Source organism: Amphiprion ocellaris, chromosome 3 (assembly GCF_022539595.1).
Source record: "Amphiprion ocellaris isolate individual 3 ecotype Okinawa chromosome 3, ASM2253959v1, whole genome shotgun sequence".
NCBI classification, from domain to species: Eukaryota; Metazoa; Chordata; class Actinopteri; family Pomacentridae; genus Amphiprion; species Amphiprion ocellaris.
The window spans coordinates 32,154,853-32,176,055 of NC_072768.1; the positions used below are offsets into that span (position 1 = coordinate 32,154,853).

The 21,203-nt window shown below is 39.3% G+C and overlaps 1 protein-coding gene across 3 annotated transcripts; it reads left to right on the plus strand.

Annotated features, from left to right (window-relative positions):
* The first annotated feature begins 56 nt into the window (after positions 1-56).
* On the plus strand, positions 57-21,113 carry LOC111565679 (cytochrome P450 2F2-like). 3 transcript variants are annotated; one of them, XM_023265866.3, is made up of 11 exons: positions 57-1,451; positions 3,847-4,009; positions 5,079-5,231; positions 5,822-5,982; positions 6,929-6,997; positions 7,226-7,330; positions 7,515-7,650; positions 7,757-7,842; positions 8,157-8,258; positions 8,347-8,488; positions 8,593-10,748. In XM_023265866.3, the coding sequence occupies exons 1-11, from the start codon at positions 1,290-1,292 to the stop codon at positions 8,772-8,774; spliced, it is 1,461 nt and encodes a 486-aa protein (XP_023121634.1). In that variant the 5' UTR covers positions 57-1,289; the 3' UTR covers positions 8,775-10,748. The 3 variants fall into 3 exon arrangements, with proteins under 3 accessions (XP_023121634.1, XP_054865443.1, XP_054865442.1); XM_055009468.1 differs by lacking the exons at positions 3,847-4,009; positions 5,079-5,231; positions 5,822-5,982; ... (5 more) ...; positions 8,347-8,488; positions 8,593-10,748 and adding exons at positions 13,750-13,912; positions 14,627-14,779; positions 15,362-15,522; ... (5 more) ...; positions 20,636-20,777; positions 20,880-21,113 and having other exon boundaries at positions 676-1,451; XM_055009467.1 differs by lacking the exons at positions 57-1,451; positions 3,847-4,009; positions 5,079-5,231; ... (6 more) ...; positions 8,347-8,488; positions 8,593-10,748 and adding exons at positions 11,004-11,206; positions 13,750-13,912; positions 14,627-14,779; ... (6 more) ...; positions 20,636-20,777; positions 20,880-21,113.
* The last annotated feature ends 90 nt before the right edge of the window (positions 21,114-21,203 follow it).

The window sequence follows — 21,203 nt, forward strand, 5'->3', positions numbered from 1 at the left end:
CTCATTTGCTACAGTGTCAATGAAAACAATATAAACTTTGTAGAACAGCATGAATCAAAAGAGGTGAAACCTGGAAAAAATGGATCAACTTTGGGTCTATGTGGTTGACTGACATGGCTCAGTTGTCCCAAATGAATGTAATGTGATGAAATGTAAGTTCTGCAGGGGTTTTAAAGACATGCTGTTTTTACAAAAAAAAAAAAAAAACAGAAAAGTTATCACCAGATCATTAAACCAGTCACTAAATTATTCCCTCAGATCAGTCATTTATCAGAGCCATAAAAAGTGTTTAAACAGAGAGATGTGTTTGATTTTGATCCTTGAACTACTCACTGTGATATCCCATTCCATTGGGAAAATAAACCCAAAACTTAAAATCATTTTGTCAAAAGGACTTTATTCTACATGTCTCATCAAAAAGTTCACCAAAAATACAACCCATGTCGTACCAAGAATCTGTAAAAAACGTTTTAAAAAAAAGTGCATCTGGGCTGGATATTAGTGACTAAGCTGCATCCTACAGTCACAAGACATCTTTAAATTGCAATGACAAATGAGTCCAAAGAATGTGACAGGAGTAAAAAATGACCAGAAGCTGCTTTGAGTTCAGAGGCTTAATAATAATTGTTGTAGTGTGAACAGTGAAATTGGATTTAGATTAAAATCATCAAGGCATGTAAAGAAAAATGTCTAAAATGCAGCAGTGTCACTTGAAGTTCTTGAAATAAAGTTAAAAGGTCTTAACTTCTTTAAAAAGACCATTGCCAAGTTCATGTTAGTTACACAATGCAATGGGCAAAGAATAAAGTCACCGTCAGCATTTAGATCATATCAGTAGAATCAGTGGAGAGAGTTCAAACTACCATACAGAAATCGTAAACTTTGTTTCTATTTGATCAGTGAATCACAAAACCTGCCTTCTTATAAATACAACAGGGTGTTTTACTCTGCCTTTATGATCACACTGTGGTCAGAATGACAATTTCAAATTGGAACTCTTTTGCCTGTTTCTTGCTTTAGAAAGTAACCAGGTTGCTGTCAACAGTTTTCAATGATGATATCGCAGATGATTGACTTTGACAAACCAACTGGTGCATCAGATTATCTGACAAGATCTCATCACAAAAGCTCACTTCCTCTTGGTCCAAATGCTCACCTCTGTGTGCTTGATGTTATCACTTCACTATCACAGAGAAGAACAGCCAGAAGAGGCAGGGCTCAGAGCAGAGGTATCCTTCAAAATCAGGATAATCACTCACTCTCTTTAGTTCAGTCCAATCCATGCTACCATGTTTCTTTCACTTGTCCTGCTGGGGCTATGCATTTGCTTCATCATCCTTCAACTGAGGCCCAGGAGGCCCAAGAACTTCCCACCAGGACCCCCTGTCCTGCCCATCCTGGGGAACCTTTTGCACCTAAACCCACAGAACCCCTTGGAGGACTTGGAGAAAGTAAGAAAAATGTTGCAATGAATGATGTTGCTCTTAAAATGCCTCAAATTACTGTAATTATAAACAAGTCTTTACAGTGGATACTTACATGAGCATGTGTTACTCAGTAACATTACAGATCCTGTTCTTTTTATGTGATTACATAACATGTTGTTGGTACTAAGCTGACTGTTTGCATACTTGGAGTGTATCCAAGCACTATGGCAGGTCAGGAACAGTGGACTCTTCTGACCTCCGTTATTAAGATTGGTCAAATCAAATCCAGTTTCTTTCTGTTGCATATTATCAATAAATCCATTTTGTAGTTATCAATAATTGTATGATATCCTAATTACTATGATGATGCCTGCAGTAAAGCTGGAAGCAATGAGTAAATTTCAGCTCTTGTTAAAGCTTTGAGGCCTGTGTCAACAAAAGACAGCAATGTCTTTTGCACTTTCCGTGATGCCAGTGGTTGCTACACATAACAGTTACAGTTGTCTAATGGTGCTCTCACTTGCACTCAGACACTAAAAATGCATTCACCATTGCTTTTCCCAAACCTTGAATATTGGAGTGAGTGAATTCAACCTGTCACAGCATCGGAAGTGGCTCTGACAGGAACTTTTCCAGGAACCGAAGCTTGGATATGGGCGGGAAATTAATGAGGTTAAACTTGTCTAGACTATGGCATGTTCAGTTAAATTATTGCATGTTTGAAGCAGGTGGGGACAGTTCTATTTGTGAGGCTGCTTTTTATAATGAGCATGATTGTGGGTCTGACAGTGTCGAATCTATTTTTTAACATATGAATGGGAGCAATGTCTAACAGGCAGATGGTGGACTTTGCATGAATGATTGTGTTGAAGGCATGGGACAGTGATCCCGACTGAAAGTCATCAAGGCTAGCAGAACAAACAGGCAAGGAACTGAACACAATAAAATATCTGATACGATCAATTTTTGATAAGGAAAATTGGGCGAAACTATGTGAGGACATTTTTTGCAAGAGTTGAACACTGTGAGCAAAAAATGCATTGTATTGCTTAATGCATTAAAAATTGCTATTATAAACAGCAGTGTCACTTTATAGAAACAATAATTTACAAATGTAGTTTCTCAAAAAAGAGACATTGCTGTTCATTATATCAAATGTAACTCCGAAGTCAGGAAAAGGTGGCTGAAATCTTAAGAATTACCTCAGTACAGAGCTAGTAAAACCACAATAACCTGCAAGATCACATACCACAAGTTGTGTCTGACAGATGGCTCTGGTGTCCTGTTGTTTTGATAGTGGTCTTCAGCTCGTCTATATTGTTGAGTCGGGTGTTTCTTACCTTCATCTTGACAATACCCAATATTGGGTTTTATGGGGTTCAGGTCAGTTGAGTTGGCTGGCCCATCAAGCACAGTAAAATCATGGTTAATAAACCATTTGGTATCAGTTTTGACACTTTGGGCAGGTGTTGAGTCCTATTGGAAGAGGAAATCTACATCTCCATAAAGCTTGTCAGCAGATGAAAGCATGGAGTGCTATAAAATCTTGTTGTAGATGTTGCATTGACTTTGGGCTTGATAAAACACAGTGTACCAATGTAAGCAAGTGAAACTTAACACATTGTGTCTGAGGTAGGAGTGTCTTAAAATTAGGAATACCACCGTTGTAGCTCCTCTCATGAGGACGTCTGTGCTTGGAGGCTCTTGATGAACTGACAGCAGCCTCAGTTCTTGTGAAGCTCTCCCATTTTCTTGAATGCACTTTTCTTGACAATCCTCTCGAGGATGATGTCATCGCTGTTGCTTGTGCAACTTTTCCTACCAAACTTTTCCCTACCAGTTCAATTACCATATTATGCTTCAATAGAGCACTCTGCTAACAGCCAGCCTTTTCAGCACTGACCATCTGTGGCTCCTAGTGGAGTATGCTGATGATCATGTTTGGACCACATTAAGTCATCAGTCTTCCCCATGAACTGAACTAAAAGATGCACAAATATACTGCTTAAACAGGAATTTTTTAAGATCTTCAGACATGATGTGACCATTTACGTCTTGAAAGACATGAGCTTTAATACTGAAACAGCATCACGTAAATAATTCAATCAATATTTGAAATTTATATTTCAAATAAAACCACATTGTAGTTACCAACAATTGCTCTATCATTTTCAACTTGCTGTTTTAACCTTTTGTGCTATTTTGACTGACTTTTCTTTGTAGCTTTATTGTTATTGTGTATAAGTTGTTCTGAATGTATTGTTTCCTACATTTCAAATCATTTTTCTTCAGGGTTGAATTTGTTCTGCTCCATCTATTTTTGTAATGTTCCCTTCAGGTCAATAAATACTACTAAACCCCTTAATAATATCTGAAGATGTGACACATGTAAGCACTGCTTTGTTATGTTACTTTACAGCTCAGGAAGTCTTATGGAAATGTCTACAGCCTGTTCCTTGGTCCTAAACCAATTGTAGTCATCAATGGGGTGAAGGCCATGAAGGAGGCTATGGTGATCAAGGCTGCTGAATTTGCTGGACGACCTCAAGACACAATTGTTAACGATGTCTTTGATGTAAAAGGTACAATAGAAATTTTTTTGTCATACGACAAATGATTTCTGATTATGTTTTTCTAATTTAAAGACATAGTAGAGGCACCAGCATGCTTCTGTCCCTTTATTGTATTCAGAGATTACACAGTTACCAGTATAGCCTGACCAAGAGAGTGGCCATAGTGTTGATGAAATTTGTTTTGCCATTGTTAACTCTGTAAATGAAATGTCCATCCATCCATTATCTATACACCGCTTAATCCTCACTAGGGTCATGGGGGGCTGGAGCCTATCCCAGCTGACTCGGGCGAAGGCAGGGGACACCCTAGACAGGTCACCAGTCTGTCACAGGGCTACATACAGAGACAAACAATCACTCTCACATTCACACCTACGGGCAATTTAGAATGATCAATTAACCTCAGCATATTTTTGGACTGTGGGAGGAAGTCGGAGTACCCGGAGAAAACCCACGCATGCACAGGGAGAACATGCAAACTCCATGCAGAAAGATCCCAGGAAAGCCTGGAAGCAAACCGGGGATCTTCTCGCTGCAAGACGAAAGTGCTAACCACTACACCACCGTGCAGCCTGAATGAAATGTACACAAAGGAAACATCTGAGATTGTTTCAGTGACAAACAAAGTCAAAAAGACAACTGACAGCTGAGGAAAGGGGATTTCAAAATAAACAGGAAATAAATGAATGAAGGACTATGACAAAGAAAGAACATGAGTGAACATGTCGGCCCATCAGAACCAGAAATGTTGTGATACTGGACATTTTGTATGCCCCTAAGTACCTCATTAATTTTGTTTTGCAAAAGAAGAGCATCACTGAGGTTAAGATGTTAACCACAACACAGGAGGGCATACTAGATTACCATGACATGAGTATTATTTATCTCTATTTCAAAGTGTAAGTTAAAATACAGTCACTATGAAGTCACTGATCTCAATCTTCTTGCCTTGATACATCCACTGCAGCCAAAATTTATGTTTAAAAGAACTGAAATGAAATTAAAGTTCTGGGAAGCTTCAATAGTAAAGCAGGTACCCATGATTCCTCAGTTCTTTGTTTTGCTCCGCTTGTTACAGGAGTGATTCTGGCAGATTATGGCACTAGCTGGAGGGAGCATCGTCGCTTTGCTCTGATGACTTTGAGGAACTTTGGTCTGGGGAAGAAATCGATGGAGGACAGAATTCATGATGAGATTCAACACACCATTAAAACACTGGATGAAAGCATCGGTATGACATCTGTAGGTTCACACAACTGAATTTTGTTTCTATCACAGGACTTCGGGACACATATGTGGTGGCAGGAACGCTGACAGGAACAGTCATGTGATCAACACTTTTACTTGATCTGTTTACATTGCAGTGTAGGATCTGATAGGTTTAACTGTGATGTGCCAAAACAGTGACAAACAGTAGTTGCTTGGTAGCTCCACTTCTATGAGCAACAAAATTTTTTTCACCTAAATCATATTTTGTATGTTGTTCTCACAATATTTAAGAGGAGAAGGCTGCTGCTAGACAAGAACATTGAGAATGCTGAAAAAATGCAGCTGGTTGTCCTCTCAGAACAGTCTTCATCAAACTTAGTCAGTTAGCATTCAGCCTCACAAAGCAGTTTTTCAGAACAGCTCTTAAGTTCCTGTGCTGAAGTAGGTACTTTTTGTCCCCTGAAAACAACCCTAAAATAAATTCTACAGGGCAGATCTTGCCATTAATACACACAGTGGAAAACAGCTTATTGATTCTGTAATGGTGTTCTGTAAATGGTGTTTCTTGTACAATGATGTATCCTAAATTAGTTTGCATCATGTCTTTCACAGGCAGAACACTTTGTCCTCAAGTTATGTTTCATAATGTGGCTTCCAACATCATCTGCCAAGTTCTTTTTGGTACACGCTACGAGTATGATGACGAGTTTGTCACAACAATTATTCAGTGTGTCACAGAGATTACAAAGATCTTCAATGGACCGTGGGCGATGGTGAGTCAAAGCACGTTTTATATTTATCATGTCCATGGCCATCATTTCTCATGTTAGCATGCTAATAATTGATAACTAGCACTGAACAAAAAGTAGGGTTTAGGGTGTTGGGAATGTCATTAAATTTGTGGGTGTTTGGTTGTGGGTTTTTGGCCATGAACAATTCCTGCAAATTGATCTTTTGAGCTGCTGGTCATTTTTTAAGCACAATGAATGTTTGTGTGAAATTTGATGGCATTTTATGACAGTATTTGTTGGGTTATTTCAGTTGGACCAGAGTGGCAGACTGATGGACAGACCAACCAAAATTCCCTGGATCCACACTGGAATTGTTGATATATTATTGTTGTCGTAGAAGTTGAAATGTATCAGTTTTCTGATCCTGAATTGTTTATCATCTGTTGCCTTACACATCGATTCATGATTGATCTAGTCGTTGAGACAATTCACATAAAATCCCAAATATCAACCTAATTATTGCACAAGATGAAAATTCAGGCAATTCAGTCTGTCAAATTTATCATGTGGATATCATGAATACGAAATTTCACCTCGTCCACAGTGACAGACTGATCCTCAGCTCAGAGAAGCTGCTTTTAGGACTGAGCAGTGCGTTTTTGGAGAGTGGCATGTATTATTGCATTCCTCAACACTTATGCGACTACTTGGCTGTTGGTATTTTTGTGTCTTAGCAATTTTCCAGTTGTGCCATCTGAGCCAAATATTCTGAAGATCTCTTTCAGCAGCAACTTACGTCACAAAACTTGTTTTTTTCTTTTCATTTTTCTTCCTAAGGATTATTTCCAGGTATACTTTTTATGCCTGTACTTGTCTAATTCAAGCAAAATAACAGATAATCAAACCATCTGCTCAAAACAATTCATGCCAATCATCAAAATCTGCACATTTAGATTGAAATAAACTAATGATTTATCTTTCTTTACAGTTGTACGATTGTCTTCCTTTCATTCGTAACCTGCCACTGCCCTTCAACAAGGCCTTCAAGAATATAAAAGTAAAAACTACTCTACATATACGATAAAGATAAAAACTGTTTTGACCTAGTCAATGAAGAGAGAAAACAAACCTTTTAAGGATGCTAAAGTCTCACACCCACATATCTTGCATATTGTACATTTGTGAAGAATGCATAGGTAAAAACCACACTGATTAGACATGCATATACAATAAAGACCAACTCAAAGTAAATTGTACAAATTATGAATGATGACATGTTTTTTAGCGTTCTTCTGACCTTGTGCTGCGTTTGTTGAACGAGCACAAGAACACCAGAACCCCTGGAGAGCCTCGAGACTTTCTTGACTGCTACTTGGATGAAATGGAAAAGGTGTGTGAAAACAGTCAGATCACGATCTCAGATGATATATTGTAGTAACGGACACATTCCGATCTTATACTTTTTGTGATCATAAACTGACTCTTTGCACCTGACATACTGTGCATCAGTATGGTATACAAACATTTTTACCTTACTTTCATTTGACTTATAAAGCTCACTCGCCTGTCTTTAGAAAGCAGAGGATTCTTCATTTTCAGAGGACAAACTCATATTTACTGCTCTAGATCTTCTGTTTGCTGGGACTGACACGACTTCCAACACCCTGCTTACTGCTTTTCTTTACCTTATGAATCACCCACACATACAAGGTATACCTGCACATGTAAATACGAGGCATTACTTTTCTGTTTCAACCGTCTCTTTATATGAAACCGATAAAAGCCATGCATGTCTGATATTGTCTTGCCTTCTCAGAACAATGTCAGCAGGAAATAGACCAGGTGTTGGAAGGGAAGGATCAGGCCTGTTTTGATGACAGACACCAGATGCCCTACATGCAGGTACTGTACTGTATACCATATGATGGATTTCTCTGAATAAGTTTACTTCTGATCAACAGGTGAAAGCATGACACAACGTAGGAGATTCTAAAATCCTTTAGATAATCTGTGGATTTGGACATCCAATGTTATCACTATCTTTAAATGTAATTTATTATGGGCTTGTTTCCTGGTTGTAAACATACTGCTGCCTGCTTCAGTTGTATTGATCAACATTTTTATGACTGATCTTCTAAGAGCTTGCATTGTTTTCCTTCTATTCCGAGTCAGATAAACCAAAAAAAAACAAGTTGTTTGAATGTCTCTTCATCCAGGCTGTCATCCATGAGTCGCAGAGAATTGCCAACACTGTTTCACTCAGCATCTTCCATTGTACGACTAAAGACACAGAGCTTGCAGGATATTCTATTCCAAAGGTATGTGTCAAATAGCTGAACAGGTTTCTGAAACATAGACAACAAAATGAAGAGTGTCCCTCATCCTTCTGGTTCATTTTCTCCTCAGGGTATGATGATTGTCCAGAATTTGAGCACAGTGCTGAAGGAGGAGGGACAGTGGAAATATCCTCATGAATTCAATCCTGATAACTTCCTCAATGACCAGGGAGAGTTTGTCAAACCAGACGCCTTCATCCCTTTCTCTGCAGGTACAAGAGCATAAACATTGCATCACACCTGGAGTGGCAGGTACAGATAGAGTGAGTCAACTCAAACTGCTGTAGATGACATTGAGGTGCTTTTTATTCCTCAGGTCCTCGGATGTGTCTCGGAGAGGGTCTGGCTCGTATGGAGCTCTTCCTCATCATGGTGACTCTGCTGAGGAAGTTTAAGTTCATCTGGCCTGAGGATGCAGGAAAACCTGACTACACTCCGATCTTTGGGGTCACTTTAACTCCCAAACCTTATCCTATGAAGGTCCAACACAGGCTTTGAACTGAACATTGAACACTGAAAATATCACATATAGAATATACAGTGACAAAGGGCTCATTTGCTACAGTGTCAATGAAAACTATACAAACTGAGTAGAATAGTATGAATGAAAAGAAGTGAAAGCTGAAAAAAAGTGGAGCTACTTTGGGTCTATTTGGTTGACTGACATGGCTCAAGTGTCCCAACTGAATGTAATTTAGTGAAATATAACGTCAGATCAAAACTATGAAAGAGCACATATAGAATTATGTAGTAAACAAACATTTGTTAAACAAATAAGAATATGTGTTGTACTTTAGATTCTTTAAAGTTGCCCCCTTTTATTTTGATTAATGCTATGCACACTCTTGGCATTCTCTCAGTCACCTCAATGAGGTAGTTTCCTGGAATGGTATTCCAACGGTCTTGAAGAACTTCCCAGAGATGCTGAGCACTTGCTGGCTGCTTTTCCTTCACTCTGCAGACCAACTCATCCCAACCAATCTAATCTGGATTTGGATTGGATGATCGTGGATGCCAGGTTATCTGATACAGCATTCCATCACTTTCCTTCTTGCTCAAATAGCCCTTGCCCAGCCTGGAGGTGTTTGGTGTCAATGTCTTGTTGAAAAACATATAATGGTTGCAGTAAGTGCAAACCAGATAGGATGGCATGTTGCTGCAGGATGCTGTGGTAGCCATGCTGGTTCAATGTGCCTTTAGTTTTGAATGAATCATCAACAGTGTCACCAGTAAAGCATCAACACACCATCACACCTCCTCTTCCATGCTTCATGGTGGGAACCATGCATGTAGAGGCCATCTGTTCACCTCATCTGCATCTCACAAAGACATGGCAGATGGAATCAAAGAACTCAAATTTGGATTCATCAGACCAAAGAACAGATTTCCACTAGCCTAATGTCCATTCCTTGTGTTTCTTTGCCCAAACAATTCTCTTCTTGTTGTTGTTCATCCTCAGTAGTAGCCTCTGATTCACACATTCTCCTCTGAACAGTTGATGTTGAGATTTGTCTGCTACTTGAACTCTGTGAAGAATTTATGTAGGGTCTAATCTGAGGTGCAATGAACTTGTGATTTCTGAGGTTGATGACTCGGATGAACTTGGTCTTGGTCTTCCTTTCCTGGGGCGGTCCTTGTGAGAGCCAGTTTCATCATAGCATTCGATGGTTGTTGCGGCTGCATTTTCGGGTACATTCAAAGTTCTTTCAATTTTCCAGATCGATGGACCTTCATGTCTTAAAGTAATGATGGATCGTTGTTTTTCTTCACTGACTTAAGTGGTTCTTGACGTAATGTGGATTGCAGCACTAGTCAAATACTGCTATTCACTGTGTCCTAATCCTACTTCTGCACAACACAACTGATGGTCTCAAACACATTAAGAAGGCAAGCAATTCCCCAAATTAACGTTGACAAGACACACCTATTAATTCAGAATCATTTCAGGTGACTACCTCATGAAGCTGATTGAGAGAACACCAAGAGTGTGCATAGCTGTCATCAAAGCTAAATGTGGCTACTTTAAAGAATCTAAAATATAAAACATATTCTGATTTGTTTAGCACGTCTCTGTTTACAACATAATTCCATATGTTCTCTTATAGTTTTGATGTCTTCAGTATCAATCAACAATGTAGAAAATCATTAAATTAAATAAAACCCACTGAATGAAAATGTGTGTCCAAACTTTTGACTGGTACTGTATGTATAGTATGAAGAGTAACCTTTTTTCAATACTGATAAAATGTTAAACATTATAATGCACAGAAGTTCTGCACTGTTCTTTTTACTCATGTGTGCTGTTTTCATAGAGGTGTGCCTCTTTATGTTGCAATGACAAATGAGTCCATAGAATATGACCAGGAGCTGCTTTGAGTTCAGCTGATGAATAATAATTGCTGTAATGTGAAAAGCAGAATTAGATTTAGACTCAAATCATCAAGGCATGTAAATAAAAATGTCTAAAATGGAGCAGTGTCACTTGAAGGCCTTGAAATGAAATTGAAAGATCTTAATTTCCTGAAAAGACCATTTTTGCCAGTGGTCTGGCTGTTGCAAAAAGTTTTCAATGACGATGGTTGACTGTATCAAACCAGCTGGTGCATCAGATTATCTGACAATATCTCACCAGCAACAACTCACTTCCTCTGATGTTATCACTTAATACAGAGAAAAACAGCCAGAAGAGGCAGGGCTCAGGGCAAAGGTACGATTTTAAAAGCAGGTTAATCACTCACTCTCTTTAGTTCAGTCAAATCCATGCTGCCATGTTTCTTTCACTTGTCCTGCTGGGGCTATGCATTTGCTTCATCATCCTTCAACTGAGGCCCAAGAGGCCCAAGAACTTTCCACCTGGACCCCCTGCCCTGCCCATCCTGGGGAACATTTTGAACGTAAACCCACAGAACCCCTTGGAGGACTTGGATAAAGTAAGAAAAATACTGCAATGAATGATGTTGGTCTCAAAATGCCTCTGCAGTGGACACTGACGTGTGCATGGGTTACTCAACAGCACGACAGATCCTGCTCTTTTTGTGTGATTGCATAACTTGCTGATATTAAGCTGACTGTTTGCATTCTTGGAGTGTACCCAAGCAGTATGGTAGGGCAGGCACAGTGGATTTCGAATACTGAAATAAATTAAATCAAGTTTACTGAGTGTAATGTGGCATGCTTCAAAAAAGCAGAATTGTCCGATGTACATGTCAAGAGTCAGGCAACAACAAAACAGGGGAAACACGATATTTTTCACAATAGAAGAAAGCATAATCAGAATCAAGACAGGATACCAAAATCATAATTGAAGATGAAATAAATATAAATACTAAAAAATAAGATCATTAGGAATAAACAAAAGCCACTGAAAACATGTATGTCTTTAGATTTTGCTTAAAAATATGAATGGAAGAGGACTTTATTATTATGAAAGGCTGTTCTAAAGCTTTTGTACTGCTGCTGCTGTTGCTGTTGCTGTTGCTGCTGCTGCTGCAATGGCTTGATTTCTCTTGGCCACAAGCCTCAATCATGGACAAGTTATCAATACTTGTTCTGAGGATCTAAGAGGCCTTGAGGTAGAGCACAAGTTCCAAAATAGATAGCATAGTATATAAGCATTGCAGTTGTATTCAAGTGTCACCAGCATGACAGTGAAATTACACTTTATGACTATGGAAACTGAAACATAATGGTAGCATGTAGAGGGAACATTAAACTGACCCAAAGACTGGCCCTTAAGGTACTCCACATGTGACAGAGAAGGGGCAATTCCCACCTGTCACTGTGAAATACCTGTCTGCCATGTGGGAGGCAAACCACTTTCGTGCTGTGCCTTCCTGGTCCTTCAGATGTTTTTAAAGTATGTGGTAGTTGACTGTATCAGAAGCAACACTCAGGTCCTGGACAATTAAAACTGCAGAACTGACAGAATCTAAGGACATCATCGGGTCATTATAGACTCTGAGGGGGGCTGATTCTGTGCTGTGATGAGCCCTGACACCTGGCTGAAATTTCAAAAAGGTTGCTTCTGTGTAAATAGGGCAGTAGCTGTTGATAAACCATCTGTTCCAGGAACTGAAGCTTGGAAATGGACTGGAAATTACTGAGGTTGTACTTCTGGAGACTATGGCATATTCATTTAAACTATTGTATGTTTGAAGCAGGTGGGCACAGTTCTATTTGTGAGACTGCTGTTTATAATGAATGTGACTGTGGGTCTGACAGTGTCCAATATATTTTTTTAACAGGCGAATGGGAGCAATGTCTAATAGGCAGGTGGTGGACTTTGCACTAACAATCGTGTTAGACGCATGGCACAGTGATACTGACTGAAAGTTTTTAAGGATGGCAAAGCAGAAAGCCACTAGAGAGGAAATGTAGGCAGTAAAGTATCTGATACGATCAATTTTTGTAAAGGAAAATTGGGCATTAGAAATGCCATGGTAAACAGCAATGCCTCTATACAGAAACAATAATTCACAAGTGTAATTTCTCATAAAAGACATTTCAGTTTATTCCATCAAAAGTAACTCAGAAATCAAGAAGATGTGGTTACCTTAGTGCAGGACAAGTAAAACCACAATAATCTGCATGATCACATACCACAAGTTGTGTCTGACAGACGGCCCTGGTTTCATAGTTGCTTTGATAATGGCCTTCGGCTCGTCTATATTTTTCAGTTGGGTGTTTCTTACCTTCATCTTGACAATACCCAATATTAGCTTCTATGGTGTTCAGGTCAGTTGAGTTGGCTGGCCCATCAAGCACAGTAAAATCATGGTTAATAAACCATTTGGTCTCAGTTTTGACACTTTGGGCAGGTGTTGAGTCCTATTGGAAGAGGAAATATACATCTCCATAAAGCTTGTCAGCAGATGGAAGCATGGAGTCCTATAAAATCTCCTTGTAGATTCTGCGTTGACTTTTGGCCTTGTCAGCACTGGCCGTCTGTGACTCCTAGTAGAGTATGTTGATGATCAGCTTCTTGACAGCCTTCAAGTCAGCAATCTTCTCCATGAACCAAACCAAGAGACACACAGCACTTATACTGCTTGAACAGGAATTCTTTAAATCTTCAGACAGGATGTGACCATTTCTGTCTTGACAGACAGGAGATTTAATACTGAAACAGCACCACGTAAATAGTTTGATCAAGACTTTAAATTTGTATGTCAAATAAAACCATGTTGTAGTTACCAATAATTGCCCTATCATCAGCTCACTGTTTTCACCTGTTGAACTGTTTTAACTGACTTTTCTTAGTGGTTTCAATGTTATTGTGTGTTAGTATTTCTGAATTATTTTTATATCGACATTGTGATGTTTGCTACAAGTGAAATAGCTTTTCCTAAGATGTGAATTTGCGCTGCTGTATCTATTTTGTACATGCTCCCTTCAGGTCAGTAAATACTGCTGAACTCTTAAATAATATATAATACACGTATTTTAAACACTACTCTGTTATGTTCTTTTACAGTTGAGGAAGTCTTATGGAGATGTCTACAGTCTGTTCCTCGGTAGTAGACCAAACGTAGTCATCAATGGGGTGAAGGCCATGAAGGAGGCTATGGTGATCAAGGCTGCTGAATTTGCTGGACGACCTCAAGACACATTTGTTAATGATGTCTTCAACGATAATGGTAGAACAGACATTATTTGTCAAAAACAGATGATGTCTGATTATATTTCTTTGATTTAAAGACAGACATAGTAGAGGCACTAGCATGCTTCTGTCCCTTTACTATATTCAGGTATTAAACTGCTACCAGCATAACTTGATAAAGAGAATGGTCATTGTGTTGATGAAATTTGTTTTGTCATTGTTAACTCAGTGAATGAAATGTACACAAAGGAAACATCTGAGGTTGTTTCAGCGACAAAGTAAAAAAAGACAACTGACAGCTGAGGAAAGGGGATTTCAAAATAAACAGGAAATAAATGAATGAAGGACTATGACAAAGGAACAACCTAAGTGAACATGTAGGCCCATCAAACCCAAAAATGTTGTGATACTGGACATTATGTAAACCCCAGAGCACCTCATTAATTTTGATTTCCATAAGAAGATCATGACTGAGGTTAAGACGTTAACCACAACACAGGAGGGCATACTAGACTACCATGACACGAGTATTATTTATCTCTGTTTCCTAGTGTAACTTATAATACACAGTCACTATGAAATCACTGATCTCAATCTTCTTACCTTGATACATCCACTGCAGCCAAAATTTATGTTTAAAAGCACTGAAATGAAATTAAAGTTCTGTGAAGCATCAATAGTAAAGAAAGTTACAAACGAAAAGTTGCATTATATGATTCCTCAGTTCTTTGTTTTGCTCCGCTTGTTGCAGGAGTGATTCTGGCAGATTATGGCGCTAGTTGGAGGGAGCATCGTCGCTTTGCTCTGATGACTTTGAGGAACTTTGGTCTGGGGAAGAAATCGATGGAGGAGAGAATTCATGATGAGATTCAACACACCATTAAAACATTGGATGAAAGCATCGGTATGACATCTGTGGGTTCACAAAGCTCAATTTTGTCACAACAGGAAACTTACTATGACAGGAATTTGGAGCAGGTGTGTGGTGGTAGAAACGTTGACAGGAACCATCACATGACTGTCTGGCACACTTGATCTATTTGCATTACAGTATAGCATCTGACAGGTTTAACTGTGATGTGCCAAAACAGTGACAAACAGTAGAGACTTTTTCACCTTTATCGCATTTTTTATGCTTTTCTTTGCAATATTTAAGAGGAGAAGGCTGCTGCCTGACAAGAATATTGAGAGTGCAGAAAAAATATGGCTGGTTGTCCTCTAATCAGAGCAGTCCTCATTAAACTTAGTCAGATAGCATCAAGCACCACAAAGCAGTTTCCCATAGCTGCTCAGAAGTGACTGTGCTAAAGTAGGTACTGTTTGTCCCCTGAAAACAGACCTAGATGAAGTTTTGCAGAGCAGATCTTGTTATCGATACATGCACAGATGTCCCTGCAGTGGAAAACAGCTCATTGATTCTGTAATGGTGTTTTGTTTACTTGTACAATGCTGTGTCTTAAATTAGTTTGCTTCATGTCTTTCACAGGCAAAACTCTTTGTCCTCAAGTTATGTTTCATAATGTGGCTTCCAACATCATCTGCCAAGTTCTTTTTGGTACACGCTACGAGTATGATGATGAGTTCATCACAACAATTATTCAGTGCGCAACTGAGATTGCCAAGATCGCCAATGGACTGTGGGCAATGGTGAGTCAAAGCATGTTTCTGAGGTAACAAATCTGATCAAGACCAAGAGTCTACAGCTAGTCTAGCTCCTCTGTAAGGTTGATTTGTGCCATGCTGTGCTTTTTAGGTACAAAAAAATCTAATTACCATGTTCACTGCAATAGCTTTTCATGTTAGCATGCTAGTGCTTGATAACTAGCAATGACCGAAAAGTTGAGTTTGGGGAATGCCTTTATGTTGGACCAGAGTGGTAGATGGACTGACTGACCAAAATTTCCTGGATCAACACTGGATTTGTTGCTATTACTTGTTCCTGAATTGTGGATTATCCATTTACTGACCCATTATGTATATATATATGTGTGTGTGTGTGTGTGTGTGTGTGTGTGTGTATGTGTGTGTGTGTGTGTGTGTGTGTGTGTGTGTGTGTGTGTGTGTGTGTGTGTGTGTGTGTGTGTATACACGACCAGTCCAAAGCTTGGACACACCTTCTCATTTCATGGTTTTTCTTTATTTTCATGACGATTTCCATTGTAGATTCTCACTGAAGGCATCAAACTAAAATTGAACACATATGGAATTATGTAGTAAACAAAAAAGTGTGAAATAAGTCAAAACATGTTATATTTTAGATTCTTCAAAATAGCCACCCTTTGCTTTGATTATTGCTTTGCAAACCCTTGGCCTTCTTTCAGTGAGCTTTATGAGGTACTCACCTGAAATGGTTTTCACTTCACAGGTGTTTCAAGGTTAATTTGTGGAATTTTTTGCCTTCTAAATGGGGTTAGGACCATCAGTTGTGTTGTGCAGAAGTCAGGTTGATACACAGTTGACAGCCCTATTTGACAACTGTTAGAATCCATATTATGGCAAGAACAAATCTCCCAAGTAAACAGAAACAACAGTCTGTCATTACTTTAAGAACTGAAGGTCAGTCAGAAAATTGCAAAAACTTTTTATGTATCCTCAAGCACAGTCGCAAAAACCACCAAGCACTACCAGGAAACAGGCTCATATAAGGACCGCCCCAGGAAGGAAGGACTAAGAGTCACCTCTGCTGCTGCTGATAAGTTCATCTGAGTCACCAGCCTCAATAATTGCAAGTTCAGTGCACCTCAGATTAGAGCCTGGATAAATGCCACACAGAGTTCTAGTAGCAGACACATCTCTACATCAACTGTTCAGAGGAGACCTGCACCAATCAGGCCTTTATGGCCAAATAGCTGGTAAGAAACCACTACTAAGGAAAAGCAACAAACAGAAGAGATTTGTTTTGGCCAAGAAACACAAGGAATGGACATTAGACCAGTGGAAATCTGTGCTGTGGTCTGATGTGTCCAAATTTGAGATCTTTGGTTCCACCCGCCATGTCTTTGCGCAATGCAAAAAGGTGAACAGATGGTCCCTACATGCATGGTTCCCACCATGAAGCATGGAGGAGGAGGTGTGATGGTGTGGGCGTGCTTTGCTGGTGACACTGTTGGGGATTTATTCAAAATTGAAGGCACACTGAACCAGCATGTCTACCACAGCATCCTGCAGCGACATGCCATCCTATCTGGTTTGTGTTTATTTGGACATCATATATTTTCCAACAGGACAATGATCCTAAACATACCTCCAGGCTGTGTAAAGAGAGTGATAGAGTGCTGTGTCAGATGATCTGGCCTTCACAGTCACCTGACCTAAACCCAATCAAGATGGTTTGGGATGAGATGGACTGACTGAAGGCAAAAGGGCCAAGAAGTTCTCAGCATCTCTGGGAACTCCTTCAAGACTGTTGGAAAACCATTTCATGTTACTAACTCATGAAGCTCATCCAGAGAATGCCAAGAGTGTGCAAAGCAGTAATGAGAGCAAAGAGAAGCTTTTGAAGAATCTAAAATATTAAACATGTTTTGTCTCATTTCACACTTTTTGTTGCTGCATAATTCCATGTGTGTTCATTCATAGTTTTGACACCTTCAGTGAGAATCTACAATGAAAATAGTCATGAAAATAAAGAAAAACCATTAATTCTGAAGACCTCTTTAAGCAGCATGACAACTTACCTGACAAAGCATTTTTCTCCAGGTATACTTTTTATGTCTTTATTTGTCTCATTCAAACAAAATAACTGACAATAAAACAATCTGCTCAAAACAATTCATGCCAGTAATCAAAATCTGCATATTTAGATTAAAATAAACTAATGATTTGTCTTTCTTTGCAGCTGTATGACTCTTTTCCCTTCATTCGTAAGCTGCCACTGCCCTTCAACAAGGCCTTCAAGAATGCAAAGGTAAAAACTGCTCTGCATATAGTACAAAGTTAAACACTGTATTGACTTTGGCAGTGAAACAAAAAACAAGCCTTTCAAGAAAATTAAGGTTAATTTTAGAATGATTGCTCATACATCCACATATCCTACAGTATAATGAAGACATTAAGAATGAACTTCGTTTAGACACTGGTTCTGTGTTGTCACCATATTTACACAAGGGGTTTCGGCCACTACACCACTTAAGGCCAATTTCTCCAGAGTATGGGAATAAAGGAAGCAGAGACTTGGTTGACGGTCTGTTTACTTGCATTTGTGGTTTTCTATAAAGAAACAAAATAACAAACATATCTTAATAAACTCAAATCTTAATACATCATCTTACTCCAGTAGCACAAATATTGCAAACAGAAATGCAGTCAAATGTTCAACAGTCATGGGCTTATATATCCCTCGACACATGAATACCATCAAACATTCTGCTATTTTAACATAGACACACTCTTATTCTGAAATCCGGAAGCTATCTATGCACAGATCAGCGGCAACTTAACGCTCATAACTTCAGATGACGAACATAAACACATTCTCTTTACATTTCTGACTTAACAAAGGTACAGTGCACAAATAGTTTGAGCCAAATAATAAACATACAATGAGCTTCACATCTTGAACAATCTGGCAGTTATGCAAGAATGTTGTGTGTGAATTTTAGTTCTGCTTTTACTACACTCATCCCAAGCAGACTGATGTGCTAACAGTGCAGCCTGGGTATCGGCGAGTACACCTGCAGATGGATCAGAGACTTTCTCACCAACCATCTGCAGTCAGTCAGGCTAGAGCCCCATCACTCCTCAGTCCTGGCAGTGAGCACTGGGGCCCCTCAGAGCTGTGTGCTCAGTCCCATGCTGTACACCCATGACTGTGCACCAATCCACAACAGTAACATCTTTGTCAAATGTGCTGTGGTGGGGCTGACTCACAACAGCGATGAGACGGCCAACAGAGAGAAGGTCCTGAACCTCACCACCTGGTGCTCCCTCAATAACCTGACATTCAACTCCTCAAAAACAGCTTAATTGGTGCTGGACTTCCGGTGGAAGAAGGAGGACCGAGTCGCAATCACTAGATCATCACAAAGCAGCTTGTAGTCATAGTTACTGTGACGCTGGTGCAACTGTCCTGCAATGGTACAGAAATCAAATCCGCGGATCCAGTCTATAATCTAATCAATTGGACCTTGTGACATTTTTGACCTTCCCTGAAAATTTCATCCAAATCCGTTAATCCGCTGTTGAGTAATGTTGCTAACAGAAGGACAAACAGACAAACCAACACTGATCGATACACAACCTCTGCCACATTCCTTGGCGGAAGTAATTATAACCTTAATATACATAACTCTGGGGCCTTTTCTACATACATACTTTACATCTGTGAAGAGTGCTTAGGTAAAAGACAAACCCAAAGCAAATTATATAAATTATGACTGATGATTTGTGTTTTTTAGCGTTCTTCTGAACTTGTACTTCGTTTGTTGAACGAGCACAAGAAGACCAGAGTCCCTGGAGAGCCTCGAGACTTTCTTGACTGCTACCTGGATGAAATGGAAAAGGTGTGTGAAGCCAGTCAGATCACTATCTCAGATGATATGTTGTGGTAATGGATATTGGTTGTGTTTAAATTAAGGAGAACACATTCCGATCTTATTCTTATTGTGGTCATAAACTGACTCTTTTCACCTCCCATAGTGTGCATCAGGATGGTAGACTAACATTTTTACCTTACTTTCATTTAACATACAAAGATCACTCTCCTGTTTTTAGAAAGCAGAGGATTCTTCATTTTCAGAGGACAAACTCATATTTACTGCTCTAGATCTTCAATTTGCTGGGACTGACACGACCTCCAACACCCTGCTTACTGCTTTTCTTTACCTTATGAACCACCCACACATACAAGGTATACCTGCACATGTATATGAGGTATGACTTTTCTGTTTCTGACATTGTAGTTCCACACCTGTCTTTCAATATGAAACCTGTAAAAGCTATGCACTTGTGTTACCATGCACCGTACTAGGAATTTAAATGGAAAGTAGACATTTTTTGCTGATTTGTTTTACTTTTGGTTTATTATCTTGTTTATTCTCATGAATTGAGGCCTATGTATACCTAACGATTTCCCTTCCCCTTCACTTTGTCATGTTTTGTGACCATCTCAGTGTTTAAATTGAAATGTTAAATCTGGAATACAACATCTGATATTATCTTGCCTTCTCAGAACGATGTCAGCAGGAAATAGACCGGGTGTTGGAAGGGAAGGATCAGGCCTGTTTTGATGACAGACACCAGATGCCCTACATGCAGGTACTGTACTGTATATTACATGATGGATTTCTTCTCTTAATTTTACTTCTGATCAACATGTGAAAGCATGACACAAGGCAGAAGATTCTAAAATCTTTCAGATAATCTGTGGATTTTGACATCCATTGTTATCACTATCTTTAATTGTAATTTATTATGTCCCTTTTAACTGTTTGAAAACATATTGCTGCCTACTGCAGCTGTATTGGTCTGTATTTTTGTGACTGATCTTCTGAGAGCCTGCATCGTTTTCCTTCCGTATTGAGTCAGATAAAGGAAAAAAGGAAAAAAGTTGTTTAAATGTCTCTTCATCCAGGCTGTGATCCATGAGTCGCAGAGAATTGCCAACACTGTTCCACTCAGTGTCTTACATTGTACGACTAAAGACACAGAACTCATGGGATATTCCATTCCAAAGGTATGGCAGAATTTTTTGGGCCACGGAAAAAACAAAGTAAAGAGAGTCCTTTATGACTGCTGTTTCTCTGGTTCATTTTCTCCTCAGGGTATGATAATCGTCCAGAACTTGACCTCATTGCACAATGAGGAGGGTCAGTGGAAATATCCTCATGAATTCAACCCTGAAAACTTCCTCAATGACCAGGGAGAGTTTGTCAAACCAGATGCCTTCATGCCTTTCTCTGCAGGTATAAGAGCATAAAAACTGTATGACACTGGGAGTGGCAGACACAGATAGGGTGAGTCAAATTGTTATTGTAGATGACTTTGAGGTGCTTTTTATTCCTCAGGTCCTCGGGTGTGTCTTGGAGAGGGTCTGGCTCGTATGGAGCTCTTCCTCATCATGGTGACTCTGTTGAGGAAGTTTAAGTTCGTCTGGCCTGAGGATGCAGGAGAACCTGACTATACTCCAATCTTTGGGGGCACTATGACTCCAAAACCTTATCCCATGAAGGTTCAACACAGGCTTTGAATTGCTCTAAACATGCTAAAAGGTGCAATAAATTTAAAGTTTGACCAATTGATGCACCTTGTTTTTGTTGGAAAAACAAACTGAACATTAATCACTGATGATTTCACATACTATATACAGTATCAGTCAAAAGTTTGAACAC

Bases quoted from the DNA above. Each gene is read 5' to 3' on its own strand.
- LOC111565679 (XM_023265866.3), top strand. From the start codon at position 1,290: ATGTTTCTTTCACTTGTCCTGCTGGGGCTATGCATTTGCTTCATCATC. The intron at 6,998-7,225 runs GTAAAAACTACT...CATGTTTTTTAG, and splicing joins AGGCCTTCAAGAATATAAAA to CGTTCTTCTGACCTTGTGCT. The intron at 7,843-8,156 runs GTACTGTACTGT...CTCTTCATCCAG, and splicing joins ACCAGATGCCCTACATGCAG to GCTGTCATCCATGAGTCGCA.